Source organism: Schistosoma mansoni, assembly GCF_000237925.1.
Source record: "Schistosoma mansoni, WGS project CABG00000000 data, supercontig 0191, strain Puerto Rico, whole genome shotgun sequence".
NCBI classification, from domain to species: Eukaryota; Metazoa; Platyhelminthes; class Trematoda; order Strigeidida; family Schistosomatidae; genus Schistosoma; species Schistosoma mansoni.
In genome coordinates this window covers 159,267-186,071 of record NW_017386071.1, presented here as the reverse complement: position 1 = coordinate 186,071, position 26,805 = coordinate 159,267, and the positions used below count along the sequence as shown (strand labels likewise).

The window sequence follows — 26,805 nt, the reverse complement described above, 5'->3', positions numbered from 1 at the left end:
CCATGAACTCACAAAATCGACTGTTTAGAAACCCTAGTCAAGGCGGCAAAAACAGACTGCACCACACAGACCGGGAAAATGAAAAAAATCTGATGACTTTTCTTAAAAATTGATTACCCGCGTAACTTGATCAAGAAATATCAACCCAACTCAAAGGCAAAAATGAAATCAAGTATAGAAACCAACAAACCGATCTTACTACCGTATATAAAAGAAATATCAGAAATTGCGACAAGATTATTGAAGCCGTTTGGAATAGGTGTAGCGCACAAACCAGCAATATCACTTGAATAAATTTCATGCAAACCAAAGGATGAAATGAAAAAAGATCTACAGAATCAAGTGTTCTAATTGCGAAAAGCACCATAAAAAACAAAGTGGACGCCCACTTCATCTTTCCCTGTATGAACATCAAATAGCGGTCAAATTCCATAATATATCTTCGATTATATCGGTGCGTGTGGACAACTTTGGACTCAGTTTCAAGTGAAAAAATGTTGAAATCTTGGACAGACGGAATATTAAAAGCACCATAGAATTTTTAGAAGCTTAGCATTCAGGTCAATCAGCAATCAACAAGCACATCGAAATTGATCTAATCTATCAACCAATCAGAAAAATCGTGAACAAATATATGACCAAAATTATCAAGCTTTCAACTATGAAAATATGACAAAAATCAAATTAGGGGGAGATACAACCAAAGTTAGGAGGTAGAAAATAACAGGTCAAATATCAACAATACCTAATCAAGATTGATGTCGACAGGACAAGCTATAAGTCATATGTCGAGAAACTTGAACACTTCACTTCTACCTGAAGTTTGTGTTTATGATATTGTTCAGAAGAACAATGAAAGCTTCACTACCTAACCATGATTGAGGAAAGTCCTAGACAAACAACTATTGATAGAAAACCCGTCTTCATCGGGCTTACATACAAAAATGAAGAGATATCAGGCAGGATCGATAAAAGGATCAAAGCAGCCCTACATAGAAGCTATCCTGCACCTCAACTATTTACTGTGTATAACACCAGATGTATCTTAAATCAATAATAGTGGATCATTACCCTTTTAATGTCACCTTCGGATTTATTTGCAAATTCACATGTACTTGCGGAAGCAAGAGAATAAGAAAAGTTGAAAGAAGAGCATATTTACGAATTGAGAAACAAATTCCTCCAAGTCGCATATGAAGGGAAGTAAAATATTCACAGATGAGATTACAAAACATTTAATAGATAGGGGATACAACTTAGATTTTTCATAAGCTTTCAAAATAACTAACAGGCAATGTAAACTATTTTTAGTCCGCTTTGTATAGCCCATTTCTATCAATTGCTTTTGATCTAACCTCTATATACACAGAAAGAAAATGTGATAAACTTCTCATAGCCATTATGATATAAGCAAAGATGGATAGTGACTAGCAGTGGAATCCAGTTTGATGCTCATTTTGTCCTATTTGGGACTCGTCAGCTGGATGTACTTGCATCTCAGAGTTGATGTCCACTCTGTGATATAGTTACATTATCTTAACACTTGCCAAATATATTATGCCTTCATCATGTCAAAAAAACCCCACTGACATTCACTTACGATGTTAACTTTAATTTTACATTAAATAGAGGCCTTCATGATCAGTCATTTGTTAACAATTTGTCTTTATTCATTGTTCCTTTGTTATTGTTAACAAGCAACATTTAACATTTGTGATGTAAGTAGCTTGTTCGAAAATCTTAAATTGTTACTACAGATGGCATTTTTAATTTAAGATTAAAGGATATATTAGTAAGAGTTGTCTATAAGTTAAGTTTATAGATTGATGTTGATATTGTTTCAATCGGCTCACTCTTTCAACTATGAAAATACTAAATTTCCACGAAAACCCCTTCTGATAATAATAATTATATGCTCACTAATGACTGACTTCGAGATGTAAATCCAGGAGTTCTAGTGAGAAGCAGTGACCAGTGGAGTTCAACCACGTCTGTTGGGAGATAGGAACTCACTGAAGACAATTGGTGAACGGTTGCTCAAACTTCGTGGATTGGTTGAAGTTAGACATTAACACCGTTGGATGCCGGCTCAGTGGTCTATCGGTTAAGTGCTCGCACGCGAGACTGGTAGGTCGTGGGTTCGAATCTTGCTCGGGAGGCGGGATCGTGGATGCGCACTGCTGAGGGGTCCCACAACAGGACGAAACGGCCATCCAGTGCTTCCAGGGTTTTCTCTGGCGGTCCAGCTTCAATTAGCTCACGCTTTCAACTATGAATAATAGAACTTATTGAATAATATGAATGGTAAACTACTTATAAGTTAGGTAGTTTATAAAGATAAGTAATTGTTATATTTTATTTTAAGGATTCATAATGTTAAATATAACTATTTTGTTTGCGGAGATTAAAATAATTCTACCTTACTGAAGTAGGATATACTGGTCAGAATCATTTAATATTCAAGTGTTCATTTTGTATAGTACATATTTTTTTTATTGATATAGATGATTCATTATTTGACACTACCATAACCATCATCAAAAATTTACAGGTATTTATAGGCAATTGTCTGCGCAAGACACTCAATGCCCATTGGTCGGATACCATTAGCAACAGCCTACTGTGTGAGAGAACAAACCAGCTTCGAGCTAAAGAGGAAGTTATGAAAAGAAGTTGGAAATCGATTAAACATACAATACCGGATTCACTAAACTACATCACGAGGCAAGGCCTAACTTGGAATCCTGAAGGAAAACGGAAAAGAGGAAGGATGAAGAACATACTTTGTCGGGAACTGGAAGCAAACATGAAAAGGATAAATAGCGACTGGAAAGAACTGAAAAGATTGTCCAGGACAGTGTGGGATGGAGAATACTGGTGAGTGGCCTACGATCTTCCACGAGATGTAACAGGCGTAAGTAAGTCATCAGTATGTACTATTTGGTATTAAAAGACTAAAATGACCCGACTATTTGAATGAAATCGATTATGCTACACTGTCAATAAGCCGAATTTAAATGACTTAATGAATATGTAAAATAAGTATAACTAATTTATGGATACAAATCACTGAGGTTATTACGAAACATTTTTGACTTAAGTATTAAGCTCAATAATGTGGGCTATTCTTAAATAATCAATTCACTTTATTATTCCGAAATAACTCATTAGTCAATAAGATCATTGGATATAGGAGATAGACTAATCTTAATGAACTGTTTTCAGTGTGTTACAAAAGCAATATAAATACAGACTTATTGAACAAATTGTTCTGAATTATTTTCAAAGTTTCCGTGTTATTATCACGAAAGATGGAGTTTGATATATGATTAGTTTATTGCAATCAACTTTTAGGGTTAAGACTAACCTACTATAGGAAAAAGATCGTTACGCTAACCAGTCAACGAGTCACCATAATTTCTAGTCATTATTGGTGACAGTATTTGTTTTCGAATCACATTTATGGTATACTGGCTCCCTCAACACGACTAACATTAAAACGATATCAACTCATTTAATTTAGTGAATGTTCAATAAACTTCCTTGTTAGAATACTATCAGCACAAGAAGATCAAACAACATAATATTGTTTACCATACGTTAATTACTAAGCATAAAGTTACTATTCCAATAAACAAAGTACCATTGTTCACTTGGTGTTGTACACTTTTATCTTCACATTGTTATTTAGGACTGCAATTGATTAGTCTCTTGTTGGCATATGTACAACCCATTGCACAAGCAGGTGGCTATCAAGACTCAGTAGCTAAGTGGATAACGCTATGGCGTTTGAAGCGAATGGTACTGGGTTTGAGTCCCAGAGTGAACATCAACACTGAGATTCAGGAATATCCAGCTGACGAGTCCCAAATAGGACGAAACGCGCGTCCTCGATTCCACTGCTAGCCATTATCCATCTTTCCTTAAAATACTATCGTATACAATAGGAAAAATTGTATTACTAAAGAAGATAGATAAAACTTTAATAATTTATTGACTATATTGTACATTAGGTAAAGAATATCTTATATATGACATTACTAACAATAACAAGAAAAAGAAGATCTGGGACTTATCTACAAGCATCGGTGTTAAGCTATCACATATAAGTTCTTCACGGGTTAAAGATTAATTTTCTGTCTTATATTTACTTCATAGTGTATATTTTATTGCATAACAATATAAACTTACGATTTGGTTTTAATTGTATCCATTGTTCTGAATCATTATCAGTATGTTCAATATGACTTTCATAATTTGCATCAATATGTATTGGTTTTACAAGATCTGTTATATCATTAAATATTTGACAATCAGTTTTGGCTGGTGTTGATGATGGACTAGATGGACAACTTGTCATACGACTACTACGTGGAAGACTTTTATAAAACCATGCACCAGAACGTTTCCAAATCTATTTAAAAGAAAAACAAATTATATTTTCATTTGATCAAATAATGAATAATGAATAAAAATTGGATAGAACTAGAAAGGAAGGTCCAGGATAGAGTGGGTTGGAGAATGCTGGTTGGCGGCCTATGTTCCATTGGGAGTAACAGGCGCAAGTAAGTAAGTAAATAATGAATAAATAATAATGATAATTAATAATTAAAGCTGATATGACAAACAGTTTTCGTAAAACTGCTATTTACTGCTTAGTGCTACATATTTATATGACAACATAAGCAAAAACATTATGTGAACAAGGAATGACTATGTACTGTTATTGTAGTGATCAATTTATTAAACGACTTTATGATTGTCTAATGTCATTAGTATTTAATATATAATTCTCAACATAGTTTAACTCTCACTAGAATATCGAAAATTTTTATCGCGGGTTGTTACTGAGGCGAAATCCGTTATTATTTTAGTAGAGATTAACTCACTTTGAATATAGTTCGCGTTATGAACTGAAACAATTTGGTTTTAGTGGACTAGATAATAATTGAGAAGTACCACTTTTCCTGACTTGAAGTTCCTGAGTCTGATTCAGTATAGAGTTGTTAATGAATACTGACTAGGAGTCTCAAACTAATTTTGAATGAAGGGGTTTTTGTGAAGATTTAGTATTTTCATAGTTGAAAGCGTGAGTCAATTGAAGCTAGACCACCAAGGAAAACCTAGAAGCACTAGACGGCCGTTTCGTCCTATTGTGGGACTTCTATGCTCAGTGGTCTATCGGTTAAGTGCTCTGGCGCGAGACCGGTATGCCCTGAGTTCGAATCTTGCGAGGCGGAATCGTGGATGCGCACTGCTGAGGAGTCCTACAATAGGACAAAACGGCCGTCCAATGCTTCCAGGTTTTCGATGATGATCTAGCTACAATTTACTCACGCTTACAAAGATAATTTTGAATGGTTTTTAATAGTTTATCAGCTATTATCAGTCCATGATCAGAATTAACTTTAAGTTTAACAAATCGCCACAAATCCCTTATTTTAAACAGATATTTCGTTGAAGAAATGGCCTATTTTCTGTGAAAAATATTTCAGTGAGATCGAAATAAATCTGAATAGCGCTACTTAATTTTAAACTATAGTTTTTCCAGTTTATATAGACTCAGTTTACGATACAGCCTACATAAAATTCCTTATTTTAACAGTCATTTATTGATTCATCTTCATTGTTCTGCTACAATGAATTGAATCGTTTCACTATTATGTCTACAATTGGTCTAATGGTTATGTTCAATTTTCCAATCGGTTTACCAGTCGATTAAATAGTTTCTCAGTAGTTTATGTTATTATCTCGATTATCATAGTTGAGATCATGAGTCATCTGAAGCTGGACCACCAAGGAAAACCTGTGAACACTGGACAGCCGTTTCGTCCTATTGTGGGACCCCTCAGCAGTGCGCATCCACGATCCCGCCTCCCGAGCAAGATTCGAACCCACGACCTACCAGTCTCGCGTGCGAGCACTTAACCGATAGACCACTGAGCCGGCATCCAACGGTGTTAATGTCTAACTTCAACCAATCCACGAAGTTTGAGCAACCGCTCACCAATTGTCTTCAGTGAGTTCCTATCTCACAACAGACGTGGTTGAACTCCACTGGTCACTGCTTCTCACTAGAACTCCAGGATATATATCTTGAAGTCATTTTTTAGTGAGCATATGATTATAATCAGAAGGGGGTTTTGTGGAGATTTCAGTATTTTCATAGTTGAAAGAGTGAGTCAATTGAAGCTAGACCACCATGAGAAACTTGGAAGCACTGAACGGCCGTTTCGGTCTATTGTGGAACTCCTCAGCAGTGCTCATCCACGATCCCTCCTCGCGAGATTTGGACCCAGGACCAACCAGTCTCACGCCAGAGCACTCGATTAATTGTATAAGAAATGTATAATATTATCAATTTTCACTTATTGGTGTATAGACGATGAATTCGAAAATACGGTAAGGTACATATTTCCCTCATTTTTAATACCTTTTTTGTAAAACTACAAACATTTAAAAGTCAATAGTGGAGAAGATTTGTAGCTCAGGTGGTTGATTTTGGTGAAGTTTTGTTCTTTGAGCTGGATGGTTTGGTGGTGGAGCTTTCATCGTCCTTCTGAACGACATCATCAATACACGTGGACAACTACGGACACATGTTCGACTGGAAAAATGTTGAGATTTTGGACAGAGGCAATTCCAAAAATACCAGAGAATTTTTAGAAGCTTGGCACTCAGGTCAATCAGCAATAAACAAACATATTGAAATCAATCCAATCTATCAACCAATCAAGAAAATTATGCAGAAACATAGGAACAAAAATCAAACCAATTGGAGATACAACCAAAACAAAGAAATAAATAATGACAGATTTAAGGTCAATGAGAACCAATCAACATCGAGGTGCACAGGACAAGCTGTGAATCACATGCGGAGAAATTCAAACACTTCACATCTACCCGAAGTTTGTGCTGATGATGTCGTTCAGAAGAACGATGAAAGCTTCACGACCAAACCATCCAGCTCAGAAAACAAAACTCCATCAAAAGTCAATAGTAATAAACAATACATGTTAGACACAATATTCAACACAGTTTCTGTATAAACACTTAAACCAATAATAAATCAAAATTTACTTCTCTTGCTTCATAACATATTTTACAAACAAATGAATGATTATCTCCTTGACGTGAATTGGCTTTAACTTTAACTTTTTCAAATAACTGTTGACTATGTAATGCAGCTGAATTCAATGTACCCATTAAACTACTACGACGATTTAAAAATCTCGATTTATTTGTATTAGATGTTACTGTTTTTAAATTATTTGAATTAGTTAAAGTTGTATTTTGATTTTGTCGAGTTTGATCCATTGTAAAATATGTTTGATGTTTTGATGTATTCAGTGAATTACCACTTCCGTATGTATTTGACATCCATTGAAAATTGAGCAATGAATTACGTTTTGTGATTGGTTGTCGATGTAATGGTGGAATAATTAATTCTACACAACATGCTGTACATACATAACGACCACATTCTACACAAATTATTGGTAAATTACTTAAATGACCAAATTCTTTATGACATAATGCACATTCTTCATTTCTTCTAGAATCAGCTGTTTGTTTAAGACGATCAAGTTTCTGAAGCATTGCTCTGAAAATAGAAAACAAGATAAAATGAATGTGAAACGATCCATGAGAGATTTTATCAGAAAATAAAACAGATGAAAATGAGAATTTCTCCTACGTCTGCAGATAGGAATATTGTTGGATACGTATAGATGGACTAGTTCTTCTAATCAAACTTGTAATGTGACGATAGAGATTTATAAATGTGCATTACATTTCTTATTACGTGGTTGTTAATATAGGTCACTTCTTCGGAAAATAAATATATAATTGAATTAAATTGAGATAAATTGGAAGGATGCAAAACAGTTCTGAGTATGTAAAGTTTGACGTAATCTATCTCTTTTCAATGTGTAATAAGTAGGTGGCATTCAGCATTTCCGTACACTTCTTCCTGCACCTGATGAGTGAGTATCTTAGTTAGGAGTGTAAATTACACTTAAGATTTAGTTTCAAGCATTTGAAGTTATCCAAATCTGTCTGCTACAAATACGTCATTGAATTACATCCCAACATCCTTGATGAAAAGAAATAGTTTATAGGTTAGGGCTCAAAATGAACCTTTTAGTAAAAATTACACTTATTTGCAGCGCTAACCCGCTAAAAAAATAAAGAGATGCCTGAAAATGGTTGAAACTAAGTGAATGTTGAACGTTGAAATTGATAGATGGCCTTACACTAGTTTAAACGTCATGTCGCTTCGGTCAAGATAATTCTGTATGAGACATACTTGTGTTCATTTGTTTGTATGCTATTGAATGTGGAAAAAATTTTAAATTTCTAATGTCAAAGAGTAGAATTGAACTTGTGCGTGTTAACCGTGTGAACATTTAGTAATTTGAATATTGTTATTTGGACAAATGAACAAAGATGTATGGATAGTCAGGTCTTCTATTTTATTCAGCTCAATGAGGTTGAGAAATATATGAAAAGCTTCAGCCAACCGCCTTATTTATGGTTGAAAAACCCTTTAGATTTATTTTAAGGTTCAATATCGATTTGATAATTGTTAAAAATAGCATGACCTGCTGTTCCGGATTCGATTTGTAAATTTTTGGGTTCTACAGGATTATTAGATCTTTTAGTGTAGTTTACTACTATCATAAACAATCCATTCAATACTCAGTTTATTTAAAAGTATCACAATAAACTAAGGTACTGATACTTGACAAGTCTTTTTGTATTGTTACGTAACAAGTAAATTAACATAAAAATACTTACTCAACTCTAGCCTTTTCATTTTCAGCTAATAATTCGTTACGTCTTAGAACACGTAAAATCTGTTCTTCTTCATCTGTTGTTAATGGCTGAGCTCGACGGCGTTGTGCTGATTGAGCTCTAGAAGACCAACCTGTTCCGAGTCTATAAGATTTATAGAAATATATATTATTTACATAATTATATTAGTTATCACATGTATAGTTGGAAGATTGTGTTTACAATCAGGTAACTATCATTATAGGAAATATTAACAACTTAGAACTATTGAATAACTATCTCATTATCATTTTAAATTAAACACCCTTTCATACTGATGATAATATAAAATTTATGGTTTAGGATGAAGCTGTCATAACTCAGTTACTATGCCAAAATTTTAAAACCCCAAAATTCAGAAATGTGTTTACGTAATTTGAATGATTCTTAATTATGATTAAGTATTTACCTAATATTTCATGTCGTAAATTTTTTCCGGTTTATTTTATTTTAAAAAATTATATCATTCACTTGTTATCGTTTTTTTGAATCTTCCCATTGATGTTTAGGATTGCAATTGATCAGTCTCTTATTGGCATATATGCATAATGTGCATATTGCCTCGATATAGCCTCAATTCACAAGCATGCAGGTACATCCAGCTGACGAGTCCCAAATAGGACGAAACGCGCATCAAACTGGATTCTACTGCTAGCCACTGTCCATCTTTGCTTATAAATTATATCATTAACAAAATAGTTGAATAAAGTTCAAGTTTTCAATAACCATTTGAGTAGTATTGCTCTGATTGATTTGAATTAATTAGATAATATTTGTAACTCTAAGATATTCAAAAATCGAATCATTCTAATCAAGATGAACAATCTGTAGACAGGAAACTTTTAAAAATAAAAAAAAATTAATTATATTATTTGTTAAGGTCATTTTTGCAGAAGTTAAGATGAATTGTATGATCAATTATATTATATTTGAAACAATAATGCCCACAATCGAAATTTCAATGATTCTAACATTTCGTCCTTTATACTTATCTGGACTTCTTCAGTATAATTAATTATTAAATGGATACCAGATCATAAATGTTGAAATTGTGAACTAAAACGAATAATAACGAATCTATCACTCAGAATAATAACAGTAGAATTGTCATATATATATATATATATATATATAAATTTGTATGTGATTGAATTGAGGAACCCATTGTATGAATAAAACAAATGATATAAAGATGAAAATATCAGTACGTAGGTAGAAAACAATATTGTAAACCAAAAAAACCTTTATTTTGAAATTGCTTAACCTGTAAGAATTTAGGAAAATTTGATTTATAAATTTTACAGTAGTCGTAAAAACCAAGGTGGAAAATATTCCCAATTCCGACATTTTGTAAGAATAAAACTTAGGTCAAACAGGGTTTTCTGTCTGTTACTTCCAATCACCGCCTTAAATTTTAATATAACGCATGCGATGTTAACTCACCTAGGCTAATAGCTACATTGCTACTTGATCGACAGAACCCGATTCACATCAAGAAAGACCTGATAGACATGAGATTGGTCATCACCCAGTGACCAATCAATGGTAAATGAATCGGTTTAAGTTATTCTTCATAAAACTTGTAAAACTGAAGTTCATTATATGGTTTTCATCAATTATTATAGCTGAATTCCGAAACTCAAATAATACAAGTATTCTATTGATGATGTTATAATTATGACCAAAGTTTGTTTATCACTTCTATTTTCTAGTTATTGAATTTGTGGATTTATGAAGATTTCCTATTTAAGTGAATGTTTCTGGTGTTGCTTAATTCTTTAAGCTAGATGAAATAATTGCTAGGCTTACATCGTTTTTCTGACCAGCATTATCAGCTCTTACTTCATGAAAAAGTTACGCTCAGTTAAGTGAAAAAAAATCGAAGATAAACATTCTAAATCTTCAATCACAAGTGAAATATTTTGAATGGTACGAGTATCAAGATATCATGACGATTAGTGGAAGCAGTATAGTCAGTCGAATAGTATCCATAGATATGTATTTAATGTTACTAAATATACATTATCATGTGAGTACGATAAGTCGACTGATTCTGACGAAATGCGTACTGAAAAATAACTAACTTAAACTTATAATTCTTATCTAAACATTTAAAAAAAAACATGAAATTCAGTAAAGGGATCTTTCTTCAAGCTATGATATCGTATAAACATCTGTAATGTCAAGTATTGGTAACATAAGGACTGATAAACAATACATAAAAATGGAGACGTAGTAGAAAGATTATAATGTTAGATTATATATTGTAAATGATAATGATAAAAGATAGTGTGTGTGCAAATAAAAAGGCTTGTTAAATTATTAGATTAAAAGTGGGTTACTATGCGATTGAAGTAAGATAACTAGGATATTTTGGCCACAATGACCAAGGGTAACAAAGGAATTAAATTAGATGAAGTAATATTATAAATGTCTATGAATAAAATCATGGGGATATGGAAAATGTTTAAAGATGGAACTGAATTATTTCCTCCCACTTTTCTAGAACAACATTAGAATAGGTTCTTGTAACCGAGATGAAAGAAAGCACTGGCTACGGTCTATGCACCTTATTTCACAAGAGCATGCGAACTGTAAGATTCACATAGAGGCAATCAGACGAAAGAACTTGCTCCTTACAGGTACAAAAATTAAATTTATACTAATTTACGTTAATCACATCACTTACACATAGAACCTTCTTCTGAGTGCTGTCAACAGCTGATTTCAAAGTATATCAAAAGTTTGATCATCCTTAACTCCGAAATCTGTATAATGATATTTCTTTAGAACCGAAATGCTGGATTTTCTATTCTTACTTTCTTTTATGTTGTTCTCTACGAAGCGGCTTGGATAGCCGTTCGCCGTCATTGATTTCCTAAAGAAATCATGTTCCTCCCCAAAGCATTTGGTGATACAGACCCTACATGTTCGACACTATAATGTGTATAAGATTCCTTTTTCCGCTTAAAAGAACCCATCTTCAGAAATTGGTTAGTTAGACGTTCTATGTTTGTTTCATGTGAACGAAACCTTTGAAGAATCCATCAATTTCTCTTATCAGAAGCACTTCGAAAAATCAGATTTCAAGAATTACTTCATTTTCTAATGTAAAATTTAGGCAAGAATGGTAGATATCGAAGGAAAACAAATTGTCAATTAAGTCAATGTTCTCATCATAAACGATGAAATTGTCGTCCATATATCTTTTGTTTAGGTTAAATCAATTAATGACTGAATTAAGTAGACCGTTTTAAAGCTTAGACATGAAATAGGCTTCTAGAATTGAGCTAAATAGAGATCTTGCCAGATCTCCTTCTTTTGTCAGTATATTTTATTGCTGAAACTGAACTGAACATTAATAGTATAACATAACTGTCATTTCAAGTGGTTAGTCAATGAGCGGATATCTATGTTGTTGGAATCAATATAAGTTTGTTGGAAAGTGATCTCTCTGTTTCATGTTTTCAAGTTGAAATTGAATAAACTGACACACCAGCTAAAAGTAACACCATCGATTAATCGAGTTGAACAGATTTTCTACGGTTTGTTCCAGTCAAGGAAACTAAACCTTCGAATTTCTCCACTTCATCTATTTTAATATGCGATCAGATATTCAGACATACATCTCTACTCCTTCAATTCAACCACTTAGATTGAGTTAAAAATCGTTAATTATACGGGAAAAAGTCCTTTCATTTCACTAGAATACTCCAATAAAATGGTTTCCCATGGGGAAAAGTAAATTGTTATACGACAACTGAGTATGTAAAATTTGGAGCCATTTATAAAATAATCAGTTTGTTGACATACTGATTCAATTAAATTAGGGACATAGTAAATCTTTCTGGGCATTACAAAGTCATATATATACGTATATATACAAAGAAAGAATAGTGATGGATTTAATGTTAAATATTGTTAATTTGGTTTAAATTTTCTGTTTAAATATATCACAATGCTATAATCAAGAAAATCCATAATTCAACTCTTTAGTAATTATCAATTTGGGGTTGCAGAGATCAAGTTTTTGATTGAGATCATGAAGAGTCCTAGAGTAGGACAATACGGCCGTCGAATGCTTCCAGGTTTTCAATGCTGGTCTAACATCAATCTATTCATAATCTCAATCTTTATTAATTAACGATAGGTTTTCCTTCTCCACAGTAAACTAGCAAGTAGTATACTTGCATGGAATCACAAATTCGAATTATTTCTAATTTTAATTTTATATTTTCGAGAAAAAGTGGGACAAAACGTTTTTTGGTAGTTCCAGTTTAGATATATTGTACTATAATACAACTGTATATCAGATAATATATTTTAGTTTATTCTACCATTGTACAGTTCAATATTCAATAAAAAATTTATGAAACCAGAAAATCTAACTATATAACACCGTTGAATGCCGGTTTAGTGATCTAGAGGTTAAGAGGTGACGTCCTGGGTTCGAATCCCACGAGCAGGATCGTGGATTCACACTGCTAGGAAGTCCCATACTAGGACGAAACGATCATCCAATGGTTCCAGGTTTTCATCGGTGGTCTAACATCAATCGAAAACTTTACAATCTCCACAACCCCTCACTGGCATTTAGAAATATATGAACGTGAATTAGTAGTAGTTGTTAGTATTTTATATAATTTTATGCTTCAAAGAGTTTAGGAATAACTACCGTTACATTCGAAATCCATATAGTAATTTCATTATAATGTCAGTGTTTAAATATTAAACAATAAAGATAAACCAGAAATCTAAGAAAGGTTTAACATTCAAAATGCTGGCTTATTTTCTGATCAAATGTTACTACGTGATGACATCCGGCATAAATAAGTAAGCTATTAGCCTAGATGTTCACAAAATGATTCAGATAAGTTGTTTATTACAAAATTGTCTATGTCTTATTTCCTTTTACTGAAAAGTTTAGTTCGTAATTCCTATTGAAAACTTTATTTATTATACAATGTCTATTTACAATGTGATCAATGGTATAAAAGTAGTCACTGTAACCCACTAGAGAAAAAAATGTTTGGTTGTAGATAGGTATGATCAATGATGAGATTTTATCTTTGGATTTGAAATTAATTGAATTCAATTTTACTGATTACATTTAAAAATAAAAAGTTCTCAAATCTGTGATCGGTTATCGAAACAACTACGTTTTCTCAATTGGTACTTGTTGTTAAGTGACAGTTGTTACTGTTTTTTAGTTCTGTATCTTATCTCCTGTATGCAAGGTTGATGTCAGAAAAAATAGTATAGTGGAATAGTCTTTTAGATAAACAAGAGTTTTTTTTAAAATTCACTCGATATTATTTGTTTGAATCTTCCCATTGATATTTAGGACTGCAATTGACCAGTCTCTTATTGGCATATGTGCACACTGTGCGTATTGCCTCGATATTGCCCTAATTCACAAGCAGTATAAGCAATGATGGATATTGGCTAGCAGTAGAATTCAGTTTGACGCGGGTTTCGTTCTATTTGAAATTCATCAGCCGGCTGCACCTGCATCTCAATGTTGATGTTAACTCTGGGACTAGAACCCAGTAACTTTCGCCTCAAACGCCATCGCGTTATCCACTCAGCTACTGAGTCCTGATAGCCACTTGCTTATGCAAGTGCTACTAACCAACTTTGCCTATAAGAGTTTTTTTATTTTACCATCTTAACAATGATAATAATAAAAGTCTTATCCTGCGTCATATCTTTTATAATATAAAATGAGTTTCAGGAAAAAAAATCAATATTATAAGCATCTTCCATATCGTATCCTTTATATGTATTTATATATACTGCTAACTAATAGAAACCGTCGAAGCATAATACCATCAGGACAACTGACAACTCCAATATATATATATATATATTTCCATATTGATTAGCTGCCATCTATCTTAATCCATGGTCGTCTTGTTGTAATTAATTTCATGATAGGTCGTAAAATTCTCATAAAAGCTTTCGAATATATTAGATTATTGTTCAGAATTACCCATATTAAACAACTATAAAATAGGAAGTTTTATTGTGATAGACTATTTGGACAAATTGTCTTTATAAGGTTGATTCAATCCCATTGAGTAAAAAGATTATCTTTCTGACGTTTCGTGACTTAATGTAAGGCGATTCTTCAGGGTAAATAAATAACAGACATTTAATTGACACAAGTTTAACTAGTAACTCTCTACCCAATGCTCAATTTATTTGAAACTATCAAGTTCAACCTTAGTTTTGATTCAATCAGTTTTTTCCTTTTCTTTAAATATTGACACCAACTTGAGTTTTATTTAATATCTATATAGATAACGATATGGCTTTTGAAGCTAACAGTACTGAGTCTGAGTTCATCAGTGAACACTAACTTCAAGATCCAAGTACATCTGGTTGATAAGTTTAAATAGGACAAAACACACTTCCTAAAATTGATTGCTAGTCACCACTCAATTCTGCTTACAACATAACTATAGTTCATTTTGAGATATATTTATGAATTCCTGACAGTAAAACAAACTAAAACAAAACACATCCTCCTAAACGTTTTTCAATCAAATGTTATACATGAAATAAAATCGAATCAAACTGTCATTATTTTCATTTCTTTCATTGACAACCATTTTAAAACATTGAATGAACCATGATAAAAACATACAATAAATCAAAACACAATTCATGTTTAACAAATAAGACTCAAATATATAAGACACTAAAAAAATATAGTTGAGATCATGAGTCAATTGAAGCTAGACCACCATGAAAAGCCTGGAAGCACTGGACGACCGTTTCGTCCAATTGTGGGACTCGTCAGCACCTCAGCACAAAACCCTCTTCTGATAATAAAAAAAATTGACAATTTACGCCTACTCATTTAACTTACCAATGAATTCAATTAAATGGTAAGCATAATTCATTATTGAATAATCGAAATTACCTATGTAATTCTTTTATTAGTCTAATTACATAATCTATGTATTTTGCCAAATCATCAGTAAATCCATCAACGTAATAAATCTTATTACCTATATTGAGTTTATACTACATGGAATAATTAAGTTTACGCTACGAGATTATCGTAAACAAAAACAAACAAGCAAACAAACGTACGGTGAAAAAATTAGTTCAAAAATGTGTTTTTCACTCATTATAATCCATGTTTTTTTCCCAGTTGATAGTGTTTTTGTTCACCCTCAGGATAATAAGTGGGATTATATGGATAAAATGTTCATGAAAATATTTGTATTGAAATTTATTTGAATTTATTACTCCCCTTTCATTTATTTTATTGATGACTTATAAGTTTCGAAATAGTAAACAAATATGTATTTTTTAAAAACAAAATCCCCCCTTTCCCTCTTTCATGGTTATACTTGTTCGAATCCCATCTTAAATGAATAGCATACTTATTCACAACTAACTTATTGTTTGTTTTTTTTGGGGGGGACTTAGAGAATGTATTTAAGTAATATAGTAAGATTGATTTTCTTTTTTTTGTTATTCATTTCATTTTGTCTTTCTCAATGTTCATGAAACTATTTGTATTGCAAGAAAAAACATAGCAACAAATTATTCAGTAATTATGAATAATCAGACCATACTTTGATAGATATAAATGTAAAACAATTAGTCCCTTTGATAAATTTCGATAATGTAACAAGAAGACGAAGTTTATCAGAACTATGCGATGATATATTAGCGTAATACATTTTGAACAATCTGATCAAACATATACTTGTTGTGTGGTGTGGTGTTGTATAAAAGTGTAAAAGGGCTTATAATAAGGTTTATTGAAGCACAAGCCATACGAAAATTCAAACCCCCTTTGTGTATTCAAAAACCGTTTGTTCTCACCTTAAACCTACCCAGGTAATATTAGCTTATTATCCAGAGTGATTAAGTTTCAAATTGTTTTCACATTATTTTTATTATTATTATCCTTGTCTATTCTTACCCACCCCCCCATATCCAGTCTAGTTGACCTTTTTATTTCTATATATAAATGTTCTTAACAAGTATATGTGTAATCAGATTGTTCGAAGTGTATTGCGCTAAGATATCATCACATAGTTCTGATAATCTTCGTCTTCTTATTACACTATCGAAAGTATATAAATTTAACAATTATTAATATGAGATAATGTAGTGAATTTTATTTTATGTATATTACAATGAATTTAATAATATTATCTCTAGATTATGACTAACAGTGGAATGTGTGACATGTAAAGTTCATTCCGTTCATGGTACTTCACTAAGATTCACATGTACCACAGTTTTATTATTCATATTGATGTTAGTACGTTGTTCATTGAGTTACTGATTGCACTGCTGAGGAGTCCCACAATAGGACGAAACGGCCGTCCAGTGGTTCTAGGTTTTCCATAGTGGTCTAGTTTCAATCGACTGATGATATCAACTATTAAAATTACTATAATATCCATAAAAAACCCCTTCTGATATTAATATAAAAGAGTTTAAAATATTTCTTTTTGTTTATAGTGATTACTTCAACAGTTTCTTTAGTAACAATTTTGAGTGTATTTTTATTTTAGTTAGTAATGGAATAAAGTATGACTTGTGGTACTTAATATATCAACTAGGTAAAATTAAATGGGTATCATCTAGCATAATAACACTTTTGAATTTTCTAATGTTGAATGGACTTATTTGAATTTATCTAATTAGCCAGTGAAAATATACATGACTTATAATTTATTTTATTTAAAATAAGCTAAATACCTGGAATAAATGCATAAACTATCCATTAACTGAACTCTGTTAAGAGGAAAATACATTGACAACGGATTGTTTATTGAGGATTAGGTTTCTTTAGATACTAATGATTGTAAAATAAATCAAGCTAGAGGAATTGGAAGTGAATGATTGTAAACTATCTGTTTGAGGGGAAATGTAAACTACTATAGTTCATTCGACTTAGTATCTGTTCATGCCTCTGTGCTGTTTTTTTTTTCTAAGGCTATTATCCATTCTTGATGGAAGTTTTGTTAAATATTATATAAGGAATTATTATTGTTAAAAATTACGACAGAATCATTAAAATAAGATATACACAAATTTTCCTGCACAGTACAGTTTAGTGTATTGAAGCAGTTTTGAAACTACTACAGTGTCTTGAAATATTAACAATAAGTAGTTCTCGTTAATAACCATGCTATAAAACTAGAAAGCTTTTTAAATCTTTTTTCCATCAAAACTTTGACTTATACGTCTACAAGTGAAACATTACTCAGATCAAAACCTAACTTAACATAACATCCTATTTCAACATTAAAGGATAAGTTATTCAATTTTCTGGTGTTGATTTTCAGATTGCAATTTAAACTTACTACCTATTGTAAGCAAAGATGAATGATGACTAACAGTCAATTCTAGGACGCGCGCTTCGTCCTATTTGGGACTCATCAGCTGGATATACCTGCATTCGAGAGTTGATGTTCACTTCGTTCGTTTCAAATGCCATCATGTTATCCACTTAGCTACTGAGTGCAAATAGCCACTATCTTATGGAATGTGGTGAAGTCTTAATTCATTTTGTATTCTTTGTTCAAACCTTCCCATTAATATTTAGAATTATAATTGATCAGTTTCTTATTGGCATATGTACACCCTATTGCTTCAAAAGGATCAATACATTTTCCATTGAATTATTCATCCTACATAAAGACTTGCCAGTTCAACTGATATGACTTAATGAAGTTTTCAATCTTCATTCATTAATCTGATTGATATATATCTTAGTTAAATCCTTAGAAAAATGATAATGTTAAATATAAAGAAGATATGGTCATAAAAAAAGAAAATAAATACATAAAGAACCTACCTTGCACGTAATGCTAATTGTCTATCATTTGGACAAATAAACGTTTCCATTGTAATGATTTATAAATAGATGTTGAATATGACTTTTATTCAGTTAAATTATTTTTATTATCCGTATCTGAGTGATTTTGTATTATACCCTATTAGAAAAAAAAATTAAAAAAAGGAAACGGTAATGATTAAAAACAAATAAAAGGAAAGAAAGACAAACAAACAAAGAAATTATGTGTTAAATTATTACGGAAATGATTTGTAGATCAGAAGGGGTTTTGTGGAGATTTCAGTATTTTCATAATTGAAATCATGAGTCAATGGAAGCTAGAACGCCACGGAAAACCTGGAAGCACTGAACGGCCGTTTGGTCTCATCATGAGACTCTTCAGCAGTGCGCATCCACGACCACGCCTCGCGAGATTCGAACACAGGACCTATCAGTCTCGCGCCAGAGCCAAAAGACCACTGAGCCGGCATCCAATAGTGTTATTGTATAACTTCAACCAATCCATGAAGTTTGAGCAATCATTCACCAATTGTCTTCAGTGAGCCGTCCAGTGATTCCAAGTTTTCCATGGTGGTCTAGCTTCAATTGACTCATGATTTCAACTATGAAATGATTTGTAATTTAGAAAAGAGGAAGGCCAAAGAACAAATAACTCCGGGAAATAGAAACAGATATGAAATAGATGAATGTTAACTGTAAAGAACTGGAAAGGATTTCACAGGACGGAGTTGGATGGTGAATGCCGGTGTGCGGCCTATGCTCCTCCACGAGGGGTAACAGGCGTAAGTAAGTAAGTTCTCAATGATTTATGAAGTTCTTTTGAGACTTGAACGTTCTTCTCTTTGTTTTTTGCTGTCACTCTATAACAGTTAGAAATGAATGAATTAGAACACACTGATAGATTTGTTTATATATATATATATATAAGAACACCGCCTGTATCTCCTTCGGGGGCTACTTCCGATCCCAAGCCTGGATAAAGGAGGAGGATTGGGCATGAGGTCAGCGATTCCATCCCGTGGAAAACTAAATAGTTAAAAAAAACGTTAACCAGAAAAATTATTTAAACCATTTATAAACTCTGCCCTGGGAGTTGAAGGAGTAATTATGACGCCTCATGATGAAAGTCGAGTTTATTCGGAAGTTCTGAGTCCGATGCCCGTTCTAAAATTCCAACATAATTGTAAGGATATAAATGTTTAATATTTAATAGTACATTCTAAATATACTACTGTGAAAACGAATTAATCTATTTCACTATCTGTATACATCTAGACAAATATTCTCATGAAGTGGTTGATTCTAAAAAAAATTAGTTTTCATTACCAAGTTATATTACGCTAAATGATCAATGAAAAATACGAAGACTTTTAATAAAGAATTAAGTTAAATGGTCAATATGTACTATATTTATAAGATTCTACTATCCTAACACTTACAATATACTGTATACCATTCATTGTATCTACCATGTATCCCACTCTTAAATAGATTATGATTTATGTAATGTGATTGTAAGATTGTTTACATCTTTTCAATAAGTAGGTAACAATTATAATTCTAACATATTGAATACTATTCATCCTCATTTATCATAGATTCAATGGTTGATAAAACGTAATGGATATTTTAATGGTGTTTATCAATAGATGTTTCCAAACAAATTTTTTTTAAAATTTACTCAACATTTAGAAATTAATCTGTGTCTTGAGTATGCTGAGACCACTAGGTAACCTTCATTTCTTTTTTTTTTAGCCGAAAATGATGATATAACCTGAAATCGATTACAGAGGCTCAAGTGTCTTTTTACACTAAAAGGTTTGAGTTGAATACTATCTTTTCTTCTAATTTGCTTGATCTTGTACAAATATTTTCTACATTCACTAAGCATTGATTGTTTGAATCTGCCCATTGATGTATAGGACTGAAACTGGTTAGTCTCTTATTCGCATATGTGCATACTGTGGGTATTGCCTGGACATAGCCTTAATTCACAAGCATTATAAGCAAAGATGGATAGAGACTAGCAGTAGAATCCAGGATGCACGTTTTGTCCTATTTGGGACTCGTCAGCTGGATGTGTCTGCATCTTAATATTGATGTTCACTGCGGGACCCGAACTCAGTACGTTTAGTTTCAAACGCCATCGTGTTCGAGTTTCAGAGTGAACATCAACACTGAGATGCAGTACATCCAGCTGATGAGTCCTAAGTAAGACGAAACGCGTGTCAAACTGGATTTCACTGTTAGCCACTATCCATCTTTGCTTATAATATTTTCTACGTTTTATTTTTTTAAGACACTGAAAATCATTTTGTGTAAGGTCATATGTCTAAGAACGCTCCCAGGAAACGTCCTTCAAATCAAAATTAATTAAACTCACCTTTAAAAAGCCGATTTCTCAGCGAGTTTGTGAATAATTTAACTATCATTTATACCATTACACTAACTTATACTATGATTTACAAACAGAAATTTCAGTAGCCGATTAATATTTGTCCGAAAAAAAATGGAAACTCATTTAAATGCTGATTTATTCAATATAATAAATCATTATTTTATTACTGCCAATTTTTAATTCATGCAAAACTAATAGCCATCAAATTTTATGCTTGACTAGTTTCTTCTCAAATAATCTGTCTGTTGATAAGGCAATATAAAAGCTACATATATATATATAGCTTTCAATAACCTTATTGTCAACAATCATGAATGAGTTAATCAATTTTTTTAACCTGTATTTAGGCTTCTTAGATAAGAAACTCGATATGACCTTCATTAATATGGTGACTTCACAAATTTTTGATAAAACTGAACATACTAGTATGTACAATAATGACTACCAAAACAGAGTATCATCATTGAAATTGAACTGTGATACAAGTATATATTTAATTTTATAGTTGAATTCGTGGGTCAATTGAAACTAGACTACTATGGAAAACCTGCAAGCACTGGACGGCCGTTCCGTTCTATTGTGGGACTCCTTGGCAGTGCTCATCCACGATCCTGCCCCGCGGGATTCGAACCCAGGACCTACCAGTCTCGTGCGTGAGCACTTAACCGAAAGACCACTGAGCCGGCATCCAACGGTGTTAATGTCTAACTTCAACCAATCCACGAAGTTGAGCAACCATTTCACCATTGTCTTCAGTGAGTCTTCATCTCACAACAGACCTGGTTGAACACCACTGGTTACTGCTTCTCACTAGAACTCCAGGAAATACCTCATGGAGCCAGTCTCTAGTGAGCATATGATAAGGGGGTTGTTTATAGATTACTTGTTTTTACATAAGTCAGAACATTTTATTCTTTGATAACGGATTATAATTAAACGATTAATTGGATATCAGAAAATTGAAACAAAGCTAATTAGTTGGTCATAAACAACATGGGAGATCATCCAATAAATATGAACCGATACAAATTATTATAAGTCGCATGAGTTTAATGAGAGAAGATTAAAAAAAACTGAAACTAGAGAAGTTGATATGTTAGTAGGATGTAATATAATTGAATACTCACAGAAAGAGAATATATTATTTTAAAACAATGGAACCATAGGATGAAAACAAACCTTATCAAATAATGAAGAACTTTAAGGTACAAAGAAGAGAATATACTAGTTATATCGATACCGTTCCAAACGGCTTTGAACTACGTTGCCTAGAGTTTCTGATCATTGTTTAGAATTAAAACTTTTAGTAGAAAGTTTAAGACACTTAGAATTGCTTAAACCAACATTCATTGACCTTATTCATCAATACCATGTTTCGGTTTAGCTACTTTCAAACTTCCCCCTTTATTGTTCAGAATTATATATCCGTGATGGAACATGTAAGACACTAGAATCGTTATATAACATAATTTTTATCATAATATGGTACATATCTGTTCGATTGGACTTATATTTACAGAGGAAAAGCATGATTAACACTTATCTCCACTAATATTAGCTACACTTTTGTTCTCCGATTCAACATGTATTTGATTTGTAGAGGCTATCTGTCCGTTTACACTAAAAGAGATGAAGTTAGGAGGAAATTTGTAGACTAATGATTAATTGTAGACCCTTTCATATATAAATTCACCTTCATACGATACCAGTTTCTACTTATTAACTAGCTTTTAAGTACTGAAATTATCTTGTTATAATTCTGTCGTTTAATTGATAAGGTCACTTTATTATTTGTATTATTATTTATGGCACCACTACCATTGCACGATGAAATTATAACTTTCTACATGTAAATCTACATTGATCTTAGTTACTAAGTGTAACGCCATTGTTTTCCCGTTTTATTACTTTGAATTTGTGTATTGCTTCGTCTATTTTTATGGTTCCGATCTTGGAATTCTTTCCAAATTGAGATCCCTTGAGACTGATAAGAACATTCTTCAAATTATACTACTTTCATAGTATACACCACTTATTGATCATAGGTAGAAAATCATTTAAACATAGGAGACAATGAAAAGCTATTTTATCCAAGTGTAGTATTACTCAATAGTGTGAATCTATGACTTCATCATGAATCAAATCGAGAACATTTAGGTATCGTTATGAGTGCTCATCCTTCAGATCTTTTATGAATAACTTCAATTAATCCATAATGTTGCATAACTGTTTAACAGTTCTATTGTCCATTTAAGAGTACTCATCTAATGTTTGTTTTCCTTCTTTCTTTACCGTACTTTGAAATAAAACAAAAAACAGTATTACCAAAGATGATTTTCGCAAAACAAAACAAAATCTACTTCGTTCTATAAAAGTCTGCCATTGTAAACTATGTGCGTAGTTTAATTTCTCTCCCAACAGTTTTTTTTCTCTAAGACAGTAAGTAATATGTTATTGGAATATCTTCGTGGTGGTCCAAGTAGAATTGAAGTTTCTTCAGCAATGAATGCATATTATAACAGTGGTAAAATTCATTAAAACAATTATATACTGGTTCTGTAAACAAAATCAGTCGGTGAGTAAAAACACCGAACATATTTCTACGTTCCCTTTGACTTCGGTTTTTTTGAAGAAAAAGTTATAAGACTGAATAATGTAAAAGGTGGTTATGTAAGCAGGTAGAAATATTATTATGCTTATATAATTCATGAAACTAGACTTTGTATTTACATTTCAGATGAGAAGTGAATTATTATCTTAAGAAAGATAAGAAAAGCGAAGAAATACTTCAACTCCTTATTACTTTCACATACTCTACCACTATTTCTAAATATTTAAGTTAGAAATGTTTTACTGAGAGTAAAGGTTTGTGGAGATTGTTGAATTTGATTGAGGTAGTTACCCACCAAAGACAATGCAAAATGGTCGTTCAAAATCGTTGGTTAATTAAAGTTAGACATTAACATCATTGGATGCTGGCACAGTAGTCTAAGGATTCAGCGTTCACGAGCGAGGTCGTAGATCAACACTGTTGAGGAGTTCCATACTAGGAAGAAATGGCCATCCAGGGTTTTAAGATTTTTCAGTGCTGGTATAACTCAGTTCGGCTCCTAATTTCAATAAAAACTGTACTATATTTTCATGTGTCTTGAAAACAATGTTGGACTTAAGCATTTCGCTTGTCGAGATTTGTGAGATGGATCTTGACAGAAACTCATCAACTTCATATATACTAATTCAGTATGTTAAGGGAGACAATATCACTACCTACCATCATATTACAAATCGAAATGTTCACTTCAAATAATGCCTAATAAAAGATTGAATTCTATCATATTGAAAGAAACTAAAACTATCTCAATGGCTAATTATTTCCTCTTGGTAAAACTGACATATCTATCAGTTATTACTATATACTCGTGTCAACTAAGTTGGAACGACAATTGTAACATTGTTTCATTTATTAAGTATCCATATTTAGGTTAGACTTGATAGTTTCAAATAAATTGAGCATAAAATAAATACTTCATTTACAAAATATGAATCAATCGTCTCAGACATGATTGTTCCTTCCTTTCTACACGAATCATTATCTGTTCTCGTTCTCTTTCCTTCGATCTTTTTTTACTTCTGCCTGTAGGTATTTCACTTTCGATTGATGATACATACCACTTATATCAGTCGACATCAGTGGCACACCCCACAAACTCGGTACAAAAAAGGCTTTTTATTTGAATATAAGTTGGTCAACTGGCATAATTAGAAAAGAATTAAGAGTATATTTCTAATTTTCGTGTTATTATGGTGATTTTGGTTAGGTTATTACTATTATTCAAAATACATAATCAGCCTATGTGCTATTAACAGATATTGAATCTTTTTGGCCCGGATTCTGACTCCGATTGGATTGTATGCTGATTGTCATCGAAATACATATATCGGCCCTACTCGTATATTTCATCGACTTAAGTTGCATCAGTGAATAACGGAATTAAACAAGTCGAATACGAGAATGGATTTTGAATACATATATATTGTACACTCACTGATCTGGACAGGAAATGAAAGGAATGGAGCGAATAGAAGAAAACGAAGCGAAATGACGCGCTGTTGAGAAGGCTTGTGAGCAAACTTCATTTAATCAAGCTGTAATCAATATTTATAGCCAGATAAAAAATAAGTTACAGACATGTGATGAATAGGATGAGAGGTGCACACACACATACACTCATATAAAAGCAGTCAGGGTTGATAAGTGAATAATTAACAAGGTCAAAACGTGACTCAAGAAGCAGACATAAATTGGCCTGTCCAGAAACTGAAATAAGATATATTGGCCTAACATAGCAAACAACACTACAGATCACATTCTCAGTTTATTTGATGTTTAGATAATCACCAGAAGGGGGTTTTGTGGAGATTTTAGTTATTTTATATAGTTGAGATCATGAGTCAATTGAAGCTAGACCACCATGGAAAACCTGGAAGCACTGGACGGTAGTTTCGTCTTATTGTGAGACTCCTTAGCAGTGCGCATCCATGATCATGGATTGGTTGAAGTTAGACATTAACACCATTGGATGCCAGCTCAGTGTACTACCGGTTAAGTGCTCTGGCACGAGACTGCTAGGTCCTGGGTTTGAATCTCTCGAGGCGGGATCGTGGATGTTTAGATAATCGCCCACTCAATTTCTCTGTTTTACACATTATATTTATTAAATATTTGATATATAACATTTCAAAGCAATTTTCCATTCATTTGATCAATATTAAAACATATAAATTATTCAAAAACGCCTAATACTGTACATTAATTGAATATTCCAAACTGGATACACAAGGAATTCACAGACATATAGGTATACTATCATTATTTCATCACTTCTGTTAAGTTATTCGTCTTCACTTCTATTTATTATAATTTTTTCTTGTTTATATATATACTCTTTCCTCAAATAACAAACACAATATAAAAGTATTATTCTAGGTAAATATTATTTTTCTTTTCTTAAAATGATTTATTCACTATAATAAGTAGCACAACTCTGAATTCATATACAAAATGTTTCTGTCATTTAAGTGAAAATAATTAGGAAATAATGAATAGTTGAGATTATGAGTCAATTGAAGCTAGACCACCATGGAAATTCTGAAAGCACTGGACGGTCGTTTTCATCCATTGGATGCCGACTCAGTGGTCTAGAGGTTAAGCGCTTGTGCGCAAGATCGATAAGTTCTGGGTTCGAATCTCTCGAGGCGGGATCGTGACTGCGAACCGCTGAGGAGTCCCATAATAAAACGAAACAGCCGTCCAGTGCTTCCAGGTTTTCCATAGTGGTTTAGCTTCTATTGATTCATGATCTCAACTATTAAAATTACTATGATAACCATAAGAACCCCTTCTAAAAATAATGAATAGTTTGCTAAAACAAATAATTAATCACGTTGAAGGTCAAATAGAAAAAAAACATTCAATCATACAATTAATCAATAAAACATCACATAATCCCAAGGGAAAGATAGATAAAAGAAAAGAAAAGAAAACAGGTTATAAATTATTGAAGAATTAAGAAAAAGAAATCTAATGTAAAAACAACTAAATGAGATTCTAGGTGAAATTAAATTGTCAATCCTTATTTCATTCTATAGATAAGTTAGAATTTGATTAAAAATGTTTATAATTATAAAATCATATGCTCAATAGAGACTGACTTCAAGAGATATTTTCTGGAGTTCT

The 26,805-nt window shown here is 32.4% G+C and overlaps 1 protein-coding gene across 1 annotated transcript in view; it reads right to left on the bottom strand.

Moving 5' to 3' along the window:
• The window catches only part of Smp_145120 (rabphilin-3a, putative), a gene marked incomplete at both ends in the record, with an annotated part of 83,577 nt that extends 64,857 nt beyond the window's left edge, over positions 1 to 18,720 (bottom strand). Inside the window, 4 exons of the mRNA XM_018794098.1 lie at positions 4,192 to 4,414; positions 7,156 to 7,603; positions 8,800 to 8,940; positions 18,671 to 18,720. Of these exons, the coding sequence (XP_018647079.1) occupies positions 4,192 to 4,414; positions 7,156 to 7,603; positions 8,800 to 8,940; positions 18,671 to 18,720 (862 nt within the window). The remainder of the gene's footprint in view (positions 1 to 4,191; positions 4,415 to 7,155; positions 7,604 to 8,799; positions 8,941 to 18,670) is intronic.
• Positions 18,721 to 26,805: the final 8,085 nt, after the last annotated feature.